Raw genomic sequence first — 15,462 nt, forward strand, 5'->3', positions numbered from 1 at the left:
AACTATAAGAGCTATAGTGGCTTCCATTTTTATTACAGATATTTTGCACCAATTTCCCAGAAAGTGATGATTTTGTTCTCTTGAGAGGATGGGATGGAAATATTTGCAAATTTGCAAATATAAAAAAAAAATAATAATTCACAACTTTGGATGAAAACATAGCTACAGTCACATTCTGAAAGTGTCCAAATAATTGTTTACATTTTGTACATGGTATATACACATTCAGTATGGTCTTATTTTAAGATCCCCTCTTTTTCCTCCCCAAAAGGCAGGCAGCTATGGAGGATTGTGCATTGCAATTGGCTGTCCCTTTGGATGCAGGTTGTTGCTGGAGACAGACAGACAGAGTGGGCAGTCTTCACCTACCTCAGACAGAGTCATGAACAGGCAGGCAGCAATGAGGAGAAAGAGAGAACCTCGATCCTGTGATAGCCATATGAGATTCCACATGCTCTGATGAGTCATTTCTCCCTCCCTCCCTCCCTTCCTCATCCCCCACTCCATCCCTCCCTCCCTCCCTCCCTCCCTACATATGAAGCGTATGAGCCTGAGTCATCAGCTAGCTTTCTTTCTCTTGCTCCAACCATGCTGCCAGTCTCTTTTCTCTCCTTACCACCCTTTATTTCTCTAACTATTGCTGTTTCAGTTACTCTGCTGCCACTTTCACTCTTATTCTCTCTCACTTCCTGTATGAAACAAACAGCAGAAGAACAATTGGTTAGAAATGCACACACGTTTTAAGCAACGCCATTGGTTTTCCCCCATTCACATATAAAATTCCCCTCACTGCTTGCCTTGGAGACAACGGATGGCCCTATGCCAAGATGTCAAAGTGTGACGTGAATGAGAGAAGCAGATATATTTGACATATATTTGAGTTACTGATTTGAACGCGCAACAGATCTCAAGCACTGGGATCTGGTTTTTATTGCAAATGGGAAACATTTTTAGTAGCTGAAACATAACCAATTGTTGAAACAAACCCCAAATTCTATAAACACACTTCTCTAAAGGATGATGTCCATAAGGAAAGCACATTTTGAGGCTAATCACTATATTACAGATCCTGAGGGAACAATACTGTTAGGACTGATTTAAGAGCAGTTCATCGTTGAGCATTGCAAGAGTAATAAGGATTTTTAGGGGCATTATGACTGGGTCAGTGTAACACAGCTGCCCCTAAAAGTCCCTCACTTTTCTTGCTGACTTATTCACAGTTTCTTTGTCCGGGATCTGCCTGCTGTTCAAGAACTTCTAAGGTTTATACCATGGATCTAAAGACTCTGAGGAAACTGAAGTAAAGGTCAGTCTGGACTATAATATCCCTCCTCTCCCTGAACGAGGGCCAACCATAATGTCAGAGCCTTATTATTAGAATGCATTGAATGACTAAACTATTTCAAATGATGAACTGTGCTTTACTAAGTCTTTTTTTTTTTTTACCTGAACATTAGAAAATGGTCATTTACAAACTACAAACATCTCTTGATCATTCAGGAAGATTCTTCACAGTACAGAAGTTTGTTGTAAGTTTGTGTTATGCTTGTTCTATTCAAATTATGCAAATACAATAGAGCTCTAACTTTAAAATTGTATTTTAATAGAATTCAAAGCAGATGCTTAATACAAACTCCAGCATGTTTCAGTGAAGCTGCTGTAATGACTTGTTTTCTGAAAAAAAAAAAAAAAGTCAGTTATTGGTGAATGGGTAAAGAACTAAACATAAAAATAACTTTTTTTTTGTGAAGTAATTGGAAAAATTAATGTATGTTTTAACTTGTATAATATGGTCATATTACGGGTATCTTTAATTCCTACATTAGGTGAGGTGAAATAGAGCAAATAAGATATTTTATGGTATTTAAAAAGGAACTGATCTCATAACATCTAATGAAATAACTTTTACCAATACAATAAAGTATTATTATTATATAAACCATTCTATAAATTATTATTGTAGCTTTTCATGTGCTGCATTGGAATAGGTTAGTTTACTGTGATTACAGGCCTTTGCAACTCTCAAGATGTGTGACTGAGCCAGAACAATATACAAATCATTTGGGAAAGTATTGGCAGGCAACTTTGAGAACTGCTATATCAGACATGCTTGTAAGCTATTGCAGAAGTCATACACACTAACAAAGCTTCTTGTAACCTGCCTCTGCCACTCCCTATACAGTAAAATCTTTAATGAGAACCAACATACTTTTATTTTCGCAGAAACTAATGAAGTTTATGTTTTTGATTTTATGTCTTTTTTTTTAAGTTTGTCTTTTTATTGTCCCTGAATTCAGTATTTTTTCGCTGTTAATGTTAAAAAAAGCTTTTATTCAGTGTTAGAGTCTGCTATTAATTTTAAAATATGCAAACAAAATTTGACAAATTTATTTTAGTAAACAAAAAGGCTTGAATTCCAAGCATTTAGGGTTTGAAGACAATATTTATATTTTCTACATTTTGATTGTAAAGCATATATTTAACAAAATCAACATACAGGTAAAACACCTGTAAAAAATAAATGAATGAATGAATAAATAAATAAATAAATAAATAAATAAATAAATAAATAAATGAATATGTCAAATTAATTTGGACAAATTTTTACGGATTTTTTTTAGAGTGTACCACTTCAATATTCACAAACAGTTCTACATTTTTAAATAAGTAATATGACACCTAAGTTACTAGTTATTACCAAAAGCCTATAAAATATTTAATTTGAACATTTATAATGCATAATACAAGTTCACAAAACATTTAGCTGACACAAACAAAGCTTACATCAATCATTTATTTATTTAATTTACAAAATTTATTTTAGTACTCTGCAAGAGATGATTTCTGTCAAATGTTTCCAAAGCTCTTTACTACATATAGTACTTTTATAAGTTAAAATATACTGTAAAACTATGACTTAAGTTGGATTAAGTTGGGTTGAAAAAGGACAAACCCAGCAATTTGGTTGTTTTGACCCAGCGAATGGGTTAAATGTTTGCCCAACCTGCTGGTTAGTTTTATTTAACTCAGCTATTGTTTAAAAATTACTGTGTTGCTTACTTAAAATGAACCCAAAGTATGTTGGAAATTATCATTTATATGTTTAATAAATTAACATTTATTAATAAGTTTAATGAATAATAATTAAACAATTACCATTTATTATATTGCTTATTAATCAATGTTCACTGTTTGATTATTATTGTTGCCTGTTACATGTCTGATTTTTCATTTTCAACCTATTTTGGGTACATTAAGCCAGCCATATAGTATTTTTTAAACAATAGTTTTTTTTAAATTGCCCAAACATTTACCCCAGCCCAATCACTGGGTTTGTCCATTTTCAACCAAACTTGGGTTGTTTCTAACACAGTTTTTTTTTTTTTTAGCTAGTGTACTAGCTTATATTTATATATTTAAATTATATTTGTTTTCTGCTTTATGTAGGCTATTAATATGTCAAATTTACATAATACATAATTATACATTTAAATCATAAATTAAAATAAAAAGTTTATAAGAAAGTTTGAAAAGGGTTTGGAGTGAAGAACAGAAATCTAAAAAATGTTATGACATCACAAAAAAGAACAGAATATTGAACAAGAGCTATACTTAACTTAAACTATTCTATTCTATTTCAGCACTTTATTATTATCAGTGGCCTATTGGAGATAAACTCCACTAGCTAAGCTATATTCAGCATGGTCAATTGACAGAGATGGTCACATGGGCCGAAAACTGGGACTTTGTAGGCCAGTTGAATAAAAGGAAAACTCACCTTGCCCGCAAAGACCCAGCCTCTGACACACTCTCAATTGTTGCTGAATTCTGCTTCAGGTTGCGTGCTCATGCGTTAAAAGTGTATTAGTCTGTGTTAATCTATGGCATTTGCAGTAGACCATCGGCAAATCTCGGAAACGCGATCATCCCATTGCATATGACATGAGAAACAACGACACGACGAGTCCAGTGAAGACCGAGTGAACCTATCAAGCCACCAGTGTCTCACTTTTTTTACCTGTCATTTTCACCATGTCCACCACCAGCCTTCCTCCACGGAGCTTCTTTAGAAAGAAGGGTCATATCGCCTGAAGAAGAATGAAAAAATGTTGCCGTGTAGTGAGAAGTTGCTGCCACTCTTCACACATTATCATCACCCGCCCCCTTATTTGCGCTCAACTCCTCATGAAGACACAGTATATCCACAGGGACCGCTTACAACATTCTCCCTTTGCGCAAAAGTGGACGAAGGGAAAAAGTCAATATTACGCGGTGGAACAGTGAGCCTCGTTAATGCGCAAGCCTTTTGAAATGCTCCATGTATGCTGTTTCTGCCAGAGCGACCCCATGTGCTCGTTATTAATGAATTATCCATCTGGCTGCATACACATATCATATTTGTACATGTTGCGCTGAAGCGCCACCGACTGGTTCCTTCGACCACATGCGGGATGAATTGTGTCTGGGTCTAGAATCAGCGAGTCCTACTATGGTGAAGGCATAGCTTATGAATATTAATTAAGCCAGGCTGACGTTGCTTAGTAACCCTTCTAAAGTGTCCATTCACGTACTGTAATTAATCCTCGTAACTTCAGTTAAACCGCCTGCTGGTTTGACCTACTAGGTTAACGTCACTAACCTAATTAATATTCAAAAGCCAGTCCTTCATCGTAGTAGGATGTGTGTATCCGCGCCCGGGACCTCCCAGAATTGGATCGTTGATGTGACTGCATAGCCTGGTTATTTCAAGATCGTCCTGCGGATGTGAAGATGAATGCATTAGACCTGTCATAATAAACAAACGACTAATAGGAGTAAAATCACTAAAGTTTACGGTATCCATAACCCTGCTAAAATTGTGCATCAACGTCAAAACACATAACAATAACACTAATGTAAATTATAAACTATTCAGGTTAATTGTTGTTAGGTTCATTCTCATTCAAAACCGGTGAATAATAATAAGGATAATTAATACATTCCATTTACATTTACATTTCCAATACATCCGCCTCTAAAAGTTATTTAATGTCTGTATATTCTATAATTAGGCAACAGACTGTACATAAATAAAATTGTATTTATTTATTTTTTTCAGTTGCAGCGTGGAGCGGCTCCCTGTGGTGACACATTAATATACACCCTAAACATTCGAATTGTTCTACTTTTTCACTACTGTTGTAGTTGTGAAGAAAATTACGACACTCGTCTTTCTTTTATTTTTAATAAGTATATACATGCATACAAAAAACATAAAAAACAAAACAAAAAACATATACATGCATACAAAGCATATTAAACGCCAAAATACCAATATTCTGTTTGTAAGATATTTTTATCTCTCTGCTGTGGCGTATTTTTTCATTATATTTAGAGACATTATATATAAGGACATCGTTTTGTTCACAACAGATGATTTAATACATTGAATAATTCTCAATAGAAGACACGCCCTTCACATATGTCGTCATCACTGGAGCCGCTTTAGGGCTCGCGGCGGAGTATCGCAGATTTCTGTCATACGGCGGCCGGTTATATTTTAAAAAAAATATTCAGCTGTACGAATGATCATCCACATTGCATCCGTTATTCAGCTAACATCGTCAAACCTTCGGTGAGTCTTTATCATTGTTCATCACGCTGTTTGTCCGAGCAGGAATGTCAGCTGATGATGTTTTCATCTCTGACGCCTCTCATCATTTCCTAAATTCTTTTATCTGGCTGCTTCAGAAACTCTCAGATACTAAATCACACATAGTGCATTTTATTTAGCAGGGATGGTTATTTTACCCATAGGGAGATATATGATCGGCCTAGTGAGCTGAGCAATAATGGCCTGTAAATCAGTGCAAAGTTGCACAGTTCTTCGTAGCTTTTTTAAATTGATTGAGACGGCAGAGGTACAAGATTTTGAATTGTGCTCAAACTAGAGTTGCACTGTTGCTGTGAAGGATGTCATGCCATGCTTATATTACATGCAGTAGGCTATGTAAAAATGAGGGGCTGTGAGATGTACCTGGGCTCGTTCTGTCAGTGAACAGACTGGACTGGTCAATACAGTAACAAATGATGTCACTGTCAGTATTACAAGCAAACACATTATAATGAAACAAAATCTCCTTTAATTTGTGATTAATGCTACATTGTTTTGATTATTTTTCATTGAATAATAAAGGTATTACTGTACGCACCACACGAGAGTGTTTCATAATACTAGCTACTGCATATGGCATATGCAAATTAACAGAAAATAAGAGTGAAACAGAAGCTTGGTGTCAGCAGTTACCCTTTAAAGGTATATTTCCCCCAAAAATGAAAATTCTGTTATCATTTACTCCCCATCAAGTTGTTCCAAACCTGAAGATATTTTGAAGAATATGGGTAACCAAACAGCTGATGGGCCCTGCTGACTATACCATTGAAGTCACTAGGGCCCCATTAACTGTTTGGATACTGACATTCTTCAAAATATCTTCTTTTCTGTTCACAAGAAGAAAAAAATTCATACCGGTTTGGAACAATGTAAACATTTTACAAAGGGGCCTCATTCCAGGGAGCCCAAATTAAAGTGCCTTAGTTTGGTGTGGAGAATCTGTTTAAAGGGATAGCTCACCCAAAAATGAAAATTATCCCATTATTTACTCACCCTCAAGCCATCCTTGGTGTATATGACCATTTTCTTTCAGACGAACACAATCAGAGATATATTAAAAATATCTTTAGCCCTCCGAGGTTTATAATGATTGTGAATGGGTGGCCATGTTTAAAAAAATAAAAATAAAAATACATCCATCCATGATCAAAGTAATCCATACAGCTCCAGAGGTTTAATAACGCCCTTTTAAAGTTAAGTGATGTGTTTTTGTAAGAAAAATATACATATTTAAAACTTTATAAATTCAAATAACTAGCTTTCGGCTGACAACCATACACATACTGCACATGTCGAAGGATTTCGATATGAGGAGTTTGAGTTTATTGCACAGCCCTATTTGTTTGAACCGTGAGAGGCTTACACTTACACTAAGCTTACAATACTCCTACATATATTGCGTCATATATTGCGTCAGGCGTTTACTCATTTGGCGCAAGTCGACTTACGCAGTATATTTGAAGCTAGTTATTAGAATTTATAAAGTTTTAAATATGGATATTTTTCATACAGAAACGCATCCCTTCACTTCAATATTAACTTTACAGCCTTTATTAACCCCCTGGAGCCATATGGATTTGTTTGATTTTGGATGGATGCATTTTTTTTGTTTGTTTTAAAATGTAGCCACCCATTCACAACCATTATAAGCATTGGAGGCCGATTGTGTTCATCTGAAAGAAGATAGTCATATACACCTAGGATAGCTTGAGGGTGATAAAATCATAGGATAATTTTTAAAAGACATTTCTAAAAATGGCTTATTTTATTTTCTACAGATGAAAGAAAATTGTTTGGAATGGCATGTGGGTGAGTAAATGATGACAGAAATTTCATTTTGTTGAACTATCCCTTTAACCTGCTGTAGAATTTGTTTCACAGCCAAACAAGATATTACAACAAGAAATATTACAATAGATGCTGCATACATACAGTGTACACATTATCTAGTGTTACTACTTTAGTTTGAGTATGTTTTATTTATCTGTCTCTCTATCCCTCAGAGGGGGCGGGGTGAGTGAGGTCCGCTGTGAGGATCCCACACTGTGGGGCAGTCACACACTCAATGGTGTCTCCCACAATGAAGGCATTGGTGGATGCAGTTTGGGCGGTGTGGAGCATTGGGGCCTCAATCTATGACTACATCCACACGAGTGCCATGGAAGAGCGCATTCACTCACTGGAGAGTGTTATAACTATCCACCAGTGTGTCATTGGCCTGCTGTCGGCTGCACTTGTGGCTCTCTTCACCTATATTCTACTAAGAAAGCACTGACTCAGGACTAGTCAAGCCAGAGAGACTACAGCGGTGACAACAGAGGGAATTTATGTTGGTGTCAAGCAGTGTTCGGTTCACCTTAAAAGGGATTTTTACATGTCTGACTTTTACCTAATCAATAACTTACTAAACTTTAGTTACTCCTAACTCGTTAAAATTTTGCTGCTTCATTATCAGTTCATGTGATTCCTAGTAATCTGGTAAACCAAAACAAGCATGTTTCTTCATTAAAAAATAGGCTTCCACCATGGATTTCCATTATGGATTTTATAGGTTGTTCATGGTTTCTTTACACATGCTTGGTGAAAGCTGAACAAACACAAAACCACCACTGGATTAGCAGGCTTTTCAACCTGTTTGCTGCTATCTTCAATGGAGTCAGTTTTTGTGTAGCTTACTTTTAAATGACACATTCAGCTTGCCAATGTCAAAGTATAACTTTATTAACCTATAACATCTCATACAACTTATTTCTCAGATCCATGGGAATTGTTAATAACAATTAGTGACATTGATTAAACTCTTGATTTCACAACTTGAAGTGCCCTTAATCACTAAAGAAAAGGTGTAGTGATCTTGACAATTTTATCTGTGTATATTAACTACTACTAAGTGTCATGCTTGAGAAGCTTTTACTTTGATTTTATTAAAATTCAGTTGCGAAATCAGTTTATGCACTGCCATTGTGCGTTTAAATTTTTACATTTTATGAAAAGGCTTAAGTTTCGTAAAAATGTTAAACTTGCTCTGTAATAGCAAAATGAATGTCTAGCTTTATGCAAAAAAGAAAAAAAAAGTATTCTGAATTGATGAAACCTACAGGCTACAATTCTATTTTATTTTGTGTAGAATTTGTTTTTATTTGGTGTGCTGGTGTTAACCAGGATCCTTCAAAATACAACAAAGCATTTATTTAACATTTTTAGACCATAATGTCATAATAAAATGTTTATTTCTGGAAGAACAGGAAAGAGCAAATGTCTGTGCACTAGCATGTTTCACAAAACTTTCAAAAGATAACAAATGGAATTTCAATGTTTCCTTTTACTGACTGCAACATGGGAATTAGGCTTTTAAAAGGGAAACCCCTGAGGCTATCAGTCACTGTGTGCTCCAAATATGAACAATACAGAGTAAGATGTTAAAGACTCATGCTGGTTTTAAATGTTCCCGGTCTGCAGCAGTGTGTATTGGGTGGTAAAACTCTCAACTCTTTCGCCCTCCAGGGTTTTAATAGCCCTCCAATGGAGCTTCCCACAGTTCTCTGGGTTTCCAAGCCTTCCTAACTCTTCCTTGATGTAATCCATCCACAGATCTAAAACATCAAATTGTTTTTGTTGCTCAGTGTAATATACTATTCAAGTATGAGAGAGAGTTGCTTCTTCAAAGGCTAAAAAGAACTGAATCACTCACTTTCATCTGAGGAGCCGAACTCACGAAGGGCTCGCTCATAGTAATCTCTCAGGTTACTCATCTTTGGTGTCTCCTGAGAGAATAATACAAATCAGTAATACACTGTAAGCATTTATACACGCACACACGTCTGTTGGTTAATAAATATTTTACACACTCGTCACCAGGTGCTACATCACTTTTACCTGCTCCTTTTCGATCTGAATCATCTTCAGGAAGAATGCCTTAGTGAAGGGTCTGTGTTCATGTAAGCTAAAACCCAAGAAGTAAAAGAAGGGGTTGTTTTCAAATGGCTTATTTCTAATTTGTAGATATACAGTGCATTCCAAAAGTCTAAAACCACACTGAAAATATAGAATTGAAAATTAAATTAAACCTGAAAATAATGTTTCAGGATTTTGCTTATGTTTCTCATTTGTAAGCTGCTGCCTTATATATAAGTATCTGCTAAATTTAAAGGAGTAAAAAGTATGTCAATATAAAAAATTGAAATATTTAAAATTCTGATTAAAATGAAGTTAAATTTAAAATTCCATTAAAACAATGCAAAATATAAGCATTTTTACTCCCACTGTTCATACAGAAAGAAAGAACCTTAGAGCACATAAATGTATTCGATGTGTACCTTCTAAATGTTTTTCTAGCCCTTTTGTAACCACCAGTTTTGTATGACCATTCAAGGTATTTTTCCTTCATGGCAGATGACACTGCAGGTACTGGGGACAGAAGTCCTTTCTGCAAGTACAGAATCAGGAGCAATTTAATTACTTTTGACATTAGCACTGTGGACTGCAATAGAATTCAAATTCAAAGTATTCAGGACTACAGTAAAGAAAGTAAAGGAAAAAAGCTAATGTCAGAAATATCCACAGTCACTGATCGGTCTTGAGTAAGTTTTAGTGTAAACAAATAATTAATGTTATGTCCCACCTTGAAAAAGGTCTCAGTTTCCTCTGGTGTCTGTGAGGTCATGCTCCAATCTGCCTGCAGCTGCCATAATGGAAGACTTTCCTGCAGAACATATAGAGATTATTAGATATATAAGGGATATAATTGGATCCACAGTGAAAATATTTGTAGGTTTAAATTAAGAATGTCTACATTTCAGGATTTTGAAAAAAAGAGAAAAAAGCATAAAAAGAACACTCTATGTAGGTCATTAATCAAATACAAATTTACATTTTATTTATTTTATCCAAAGTGACTTACAAATGAGAAACCAAGCAATTCATCTTAAGGAGGCAATAACACAAGTAGTACTAAAAATACAATTTCAAACATTGTCTAGAATACAGTTAGAAGAATGTAATTAAGTGCTTACAGAAGAGATGAGTTTTTAGATGATTTTTGAATATTATGATGCTGTATTAATAAATATAACAAAATTTGTGACACTGACCCTGGGAAAGCATATGTACTAAAAGTCAATTTCCTTGCTTTCACAAGATGCTTTGGAACATTCTCAATGTAGTTCAGTTCCACTGTACATTATGTACAATGCTGAAAATATTAATGAAAGTAAGAGCATTTGCACTACTGCAACATGACCCCAAACATATTATTTTGGACCCCAACCGTATTATATAATATCACAATGAATTTCACAATAGTGATGAGTTCACTCACTACTCTCCTCCTCAAAACCTCTAATTCTGCAAGAAACTGATATAACCATTTTGTTTGGACAAAACAAACACCAAGACGTGAAGGAAAGAGAAATGAATTGTGCATGCTGATATCACTCTATAGCCTCACGTTCCCATGTGGTTGGATAACGGCCTCTTTGTGGAGTTATGTAACCAAAGGCTTCATAATCCTGCACACATGGCTACTTCTCACTTGCTGGTTGACGAAAGAGCGCTGAGGACAAGTAATGTGCAAACCTAAGTTATCCTAGCAAAGGACGACTCCTATCACTTGACAGTTTTATATAGGCATTCCTGTAGCTCAAACAGTAGAGCAGGGTGCTAGTCACACCAAGTTTAAGAGTTCAATTCCCAGGGAATGCATTAAATGATAAAAATGTATGCCTTAAATACAATTTAAGTCACTTTGGATAAAATCCAAATGGATAAATGTAAATGTAATTATAATATTGTTATTCAATAAAATATTTGTAAGAAAAAGCACTAAGGAGAAGTTCATTTATTAAAGTAGACTAATTAGGGCAAATCTGCTGTTGCAGGAAGATGTCCCACTTAGAGGCAGCTGTGGCACAACTGCTACCTTGGGATTTACGTGTTTCAGGGCTTCCTGGAATAGATGTCCCGCCTCTGCGCTCTCCAGATGGACCAATGTCTGGAGGCTGAAGCTCCACATCTCTAATGATTGGCTGAAGCGCTGGGTGGCTATGATGGCAATCTGGGTAGCAGTTACTGTATCCCCTAAAGACAGCAGGACCTGTAGCTGTTTTTGTGGGGATAGAAGTGGCCTATATTACTACAGCAGCACCATTTTAACCAACTGCTGCATACTGCATAAGGTGTGTAAGGAGAAGGTGTTTCAATAAGATACCAGTGTTAAGTGTACATTACCCAGTTCTTGTAGAAAGTCTCTTGCAAAAGCTTTGCGTCATGAGCACTCTGTAAGACTCGGAGTAATCGTTGCTTTCTCTGAAAAGTCGGACAGTCACACAATCAAGTTAAGCACAAACTGAAAACAATAAAATCAAATACCAAAAAACACTTGTTTAAGAAAGAAAAAAAAAAAAAGTTGCTATTAGTAACAGGAAATTTCTCAATGTTATGATCAGACTGGTTATAAAGGTATTATCATCAACATGCAATTTGATCAGAGCTTGGTATCAATCTATTTAAAATAAATAAAAATAAGATTCAAAATAAACTTTTCTATAATAAATTAATCAAAGAGTGGCTTAGATTCATTCAGCTCAAACTGAGCTAATCATAAGAACCTCTATAAAAGGTTTTGGCTTTTCCTGAGACACAGGAATCACACAAATTTGAATGATGAAACAAGAATGATGGGTAAGAACTTATAGGTTATTGTTTAGCCAGACGTTATACCAAATTGTTAAAATGAACTCTTCTCAACGTGCCTTTCGCCTGTAAAGGGGGAATGACTTCATACTCATGTTGTAAATGTCTTCCCAACTTCCCAAATCAAGAATATCCATGCCATTTCATAATTAACATTATCATATGAAAATTTTACACTACACCCCAATAAAACACCAGGTTCTTTACCTTTTCCTTAAGTTCAGTGATGTTTGTCTTCCTCTTATATCTCTCAAGACAGAATGTGACATAGCATGTCCACATAGCCTCTACAAAAAGAAATTATGCACAACCATGAGAATCCACTCATATCCAACCAATGATTTCTAACGTAATATTTTTAGATGAAAACACCGAACATGTCTGGAGGTAGGTGTAACATCATGATACCTGTATTAAGGCTCTTCAGAGCCTCCTCATAGACGGCACAGCAGCGATCTTCTCTGCGGTCTGTATCGGAAGCTCTTCCTTTCGCAGACTGGAGCTCCGGGGCCCCGGCAGCATCCAGCTCACGCTTAGCCATGAAATCCCACATCAGGTAGTCATCGTTATACTGACTCTGCAGACTGAAATCAAAAGTATTCAAACATCACCTTTTCTGACTTAAAGAACTTTCTGTACATGGATTTTGCCAATACTGGTTTCACAGTAATTTTTTCTGGATTTACAATAGTACCAATAGCATTAATTGTTGCTGATTATTCAGCAAACATGATAAATCATTCAAACTCTAATTAAAATGATCATGTAAAAACTGCAAGACATGAAAGAGGAAAAAAAAAAAAAAGAATCTGCGTTAATAGCAGGCAAAAAGGGAAAAGACTACTCTTGCAGGATGGTGTCCTGTAGCTCCTTTGTGAAGTCAAAGATGGCAGCGATCTGTAGCAGGGACAAGATGAATTCAGCCCCTGATGAGACAAGACAGATATGTTTACAACACTCAACTAATACAATCTGAAACAGTTGAGTTGAACAGCTCTGTGGAAATGTTTCTGACCTTTAATTTTTTGTGCACCATCTCTGTATACCACCTCAGCAAGTTTTCCACTCAAGATTTCTGGAGAAAATGTATATTCCCCCTAAATTGAGAAAATAAATGTTTTGTTACTTTTTTTTCCAATTGCATTTTATGCACGGGTCCAAATCTTCACCTATTAACCCACCACATCTATTTGAGCTTGTTCCAACTCCTGCTGCTGTTTCCTCAATTTCTCAGCATGCATGAGCTCCATCCGAAAATACTGCACACACACAAATGAATGCTATTTTATCGTATGAACATCAGTGTGGACCTTTTATAACTCAATTTTTTATTAGTTTTCCCAAGCTAATTCAAAGAGACGCTAGTGTCTTCACACCTCCTGATAGATTTTCTTATTCTCAGGGTGAAAGCGCAGGGCACGGAGGAAGAGATGTCGAGCGCTCTCTGAAGAGTTCCTGTCCTCCATCTCACACTTAGCAGCCATTATCCACAGAGCTGCAAGAATTACAATATTACTTTATTTCTTTTCATCTGTTTGAAAATGTATACACCTCTAAAGTAAAAGAATATACACTTGACACACACAGACATACTCACATACAAATATTATAAGAATATGGTTCCATAGAGCAGTCAGAGTAATATAATTGTCTATAGCAATGACAATAAATCCAATAAAAGTTTACCTGGTTTGTCCGGATGGATAGCCAACATAGTTGACAAAACCTTGCTGAGCTGAGACTTTGTGCCCTGTTTGAAAGATGAGAGGAACATGATTAAGATCTTCTTTTAAACCTAATGACAAACGTATTATAACTTCATCATGCCCCTTAATATGGATGTGATGGTTTTTATTGAAGTTTATGCAAATGCAAAATCACATACCCATTTCTTATTAAAGGCAACCTGAGAAAGCCAGAGCTGCACATCGTCCTACAGGAAAAGCATTTATTTGAATCAAAATATATTTGAATCAAAAACTGAACATCACTTTATAGCACCTAAAGTGAGATTATAGTTTCATATTTTCCAACCTGCCATTTCGTGGTAGCCCTTCTGAAAACATTGTTTATGCGATGAATGAAGGGATACTCAATTTCCTCACGTTTAAAATGGTATTTAATTCTCTGTAAACACAACAGTACAGTTCAGTTAAAGTACAATTTAGTGCAGGGGTTCTGAACTTTGGCCCTCAAGCTCCACTTTCCTGCAAAGTTTAGCTCCAACTTTGATCAAACTCATCTTCCTGCAATGTTCTAACTAATCCTGAAGACCTTGATAAGCTTGTTCAGATGTGTTTGATTAGAGTTGGAGCTAAAATCTGCAGGAAAGTGGACCTTTATGGTAAGTGTTGAGAACCCCTGCTATAAGGTAACAATTTTTTTTTTTTTACTAAAAATGAATTTTACAATAGAAGTAAACCAAAGCTCTACGCACCGACCTCCTCTTCTTGATGAGCTCTAGGACGTTAATTTCATACTGAAAAACAAAAATCAAAAACAGCCAATTATGTCACATATCAACCTATTTGGACTGTGCAGCTTGTTAGAAGAATTATTTGCAAAGTCCAACCTATTAAGATAAAGATAACTAATATGTATACTGATCATTTTTGTCTCAACAAAATAAATTAATGAGCTTTTGGTTAACACAGACCTGTATGTACGTAATAAAGTCATCTTTACTCTGAATTGCCCGGTGCAGCTTGTATTCAAGAGCAGTAGATCTTTTCAGCATGGACCTAAAACAAAAGTCTTGTCTGAAGAAGCTGCTTGTTTCAGAGAATAACCACTTTTTCTATTAGTGTGTTTACTGTTATACTCACTTGACTTCTTTATTCGTGAACAAACCGACTCTCTCCAGCTGCTGAAGCGCTGGTATTCTGTCCTCTAATCGTTGTTGTACTATATCAGCCATTTCTAAAGGTTGTGAAGTAAATTTTCACAAAACGTGTAAGATATTCAGTGTTTTAATATAATAACGAAAACCGACCAACTTCACATCACTACACACGTGTGGAGGGGAACTTGTCATATGTTCTACATCCGGTTGCTCGTCAGAGAAAAAACTCCGACGAGAATTCTGCGCACGAATGATGGGTCCTCGGTTTTTTATTTTT

The 15,462-nt window shown here is 35.8% G+C and overlaps 1 protein-coding gene across 1 annotated transcript; it reads right to left on the reverse strand.

The window, feature by feature from the left end:
* Window positions 1–8,407: 8,407 nt before the first annotated feature.
* utp6 (UTP6 small subunit processome component) lies at window positions 8,408–15,392 on the reverse strand. Its single transcript, XM_067372651.1, has 19 exons — window positions 15,169–15,392; window positions 15,000–15,084; window positions 14,781–14,822; window positions 14,378–14,470; window positions 14,229–14,276; window positions 14,030–14,093; window positions 13,720–13,838; window positions 13,525–13,602; window positions 13,359–13,440; window positions 13,188–13,269; window positions 12,752–12,927; window positions 12,551–12,630; window positions 11,879–11,956; window positions 11,571–11,750; window positions 10,275–10,355; window positions 9,970–10,079; window positions 9,530–9,596; window positions 9,345–9,417; window positions 8,408–9,246 (listed from the first exon to the last, which is right to left on the reverse strand). Exons 1-19 carry the CDS (start codon window positions 15,258–15,260, stop codon window positions 9,092–9,094), a joined length of 1,785 nt encoding a protein of 594 aa, XP_067228752.1. The 5' UTR covers window positions 15,261–15,392; the 3' UTR covers window positions 8,408–9,091.
* Between the last annotated feature and the right edge of the window lie 70 nt (window positions 15,393–15,462).

This window comes from Chanodichthys erythropterus, chromosome 21, assembly GCF_024489055.1.
Source record: "Chanodichthys erythropterus isolate Z2021 chromosome 21, ASM2448905v1, whole genome shotgun sequence".
Taxonomy (NCBI): domain Eukaryota; kingdom Metazoa; phylum Chordata; class Actinopteri; order Cypriniformes; family Xenocyprididae; genus Chanodichthys; species Chanodichthys erythropterus.

What these genes read in the sequence shown, in the direction of transcription:
- utp6 (XM_067372651.1), bottom strand. Translation starts at nt 15,260, where the DNA reads ATGGCTGATATAGTACAACAACGATTAGAGGACAGAATACCAGCGCTT. An exon ending in TCATCAAGAAGAGGAGGTCG is followed by an intron (nt 14,471 to 14,780) that starts GTGCGTAGAGCT and finishes TTGTGTTTACAG; the next exon opens with AGAATTAAATACCATTTTAA. An exon ending in AAACTGAGACCTTTTTCAAG is followed by an intron (nt 10,080 to 10,274) that starts GTGGGACATAAC and finishes CTGTACTTGCAG; the next exon opens with AAAGGACTTCTGTCCCCAGT.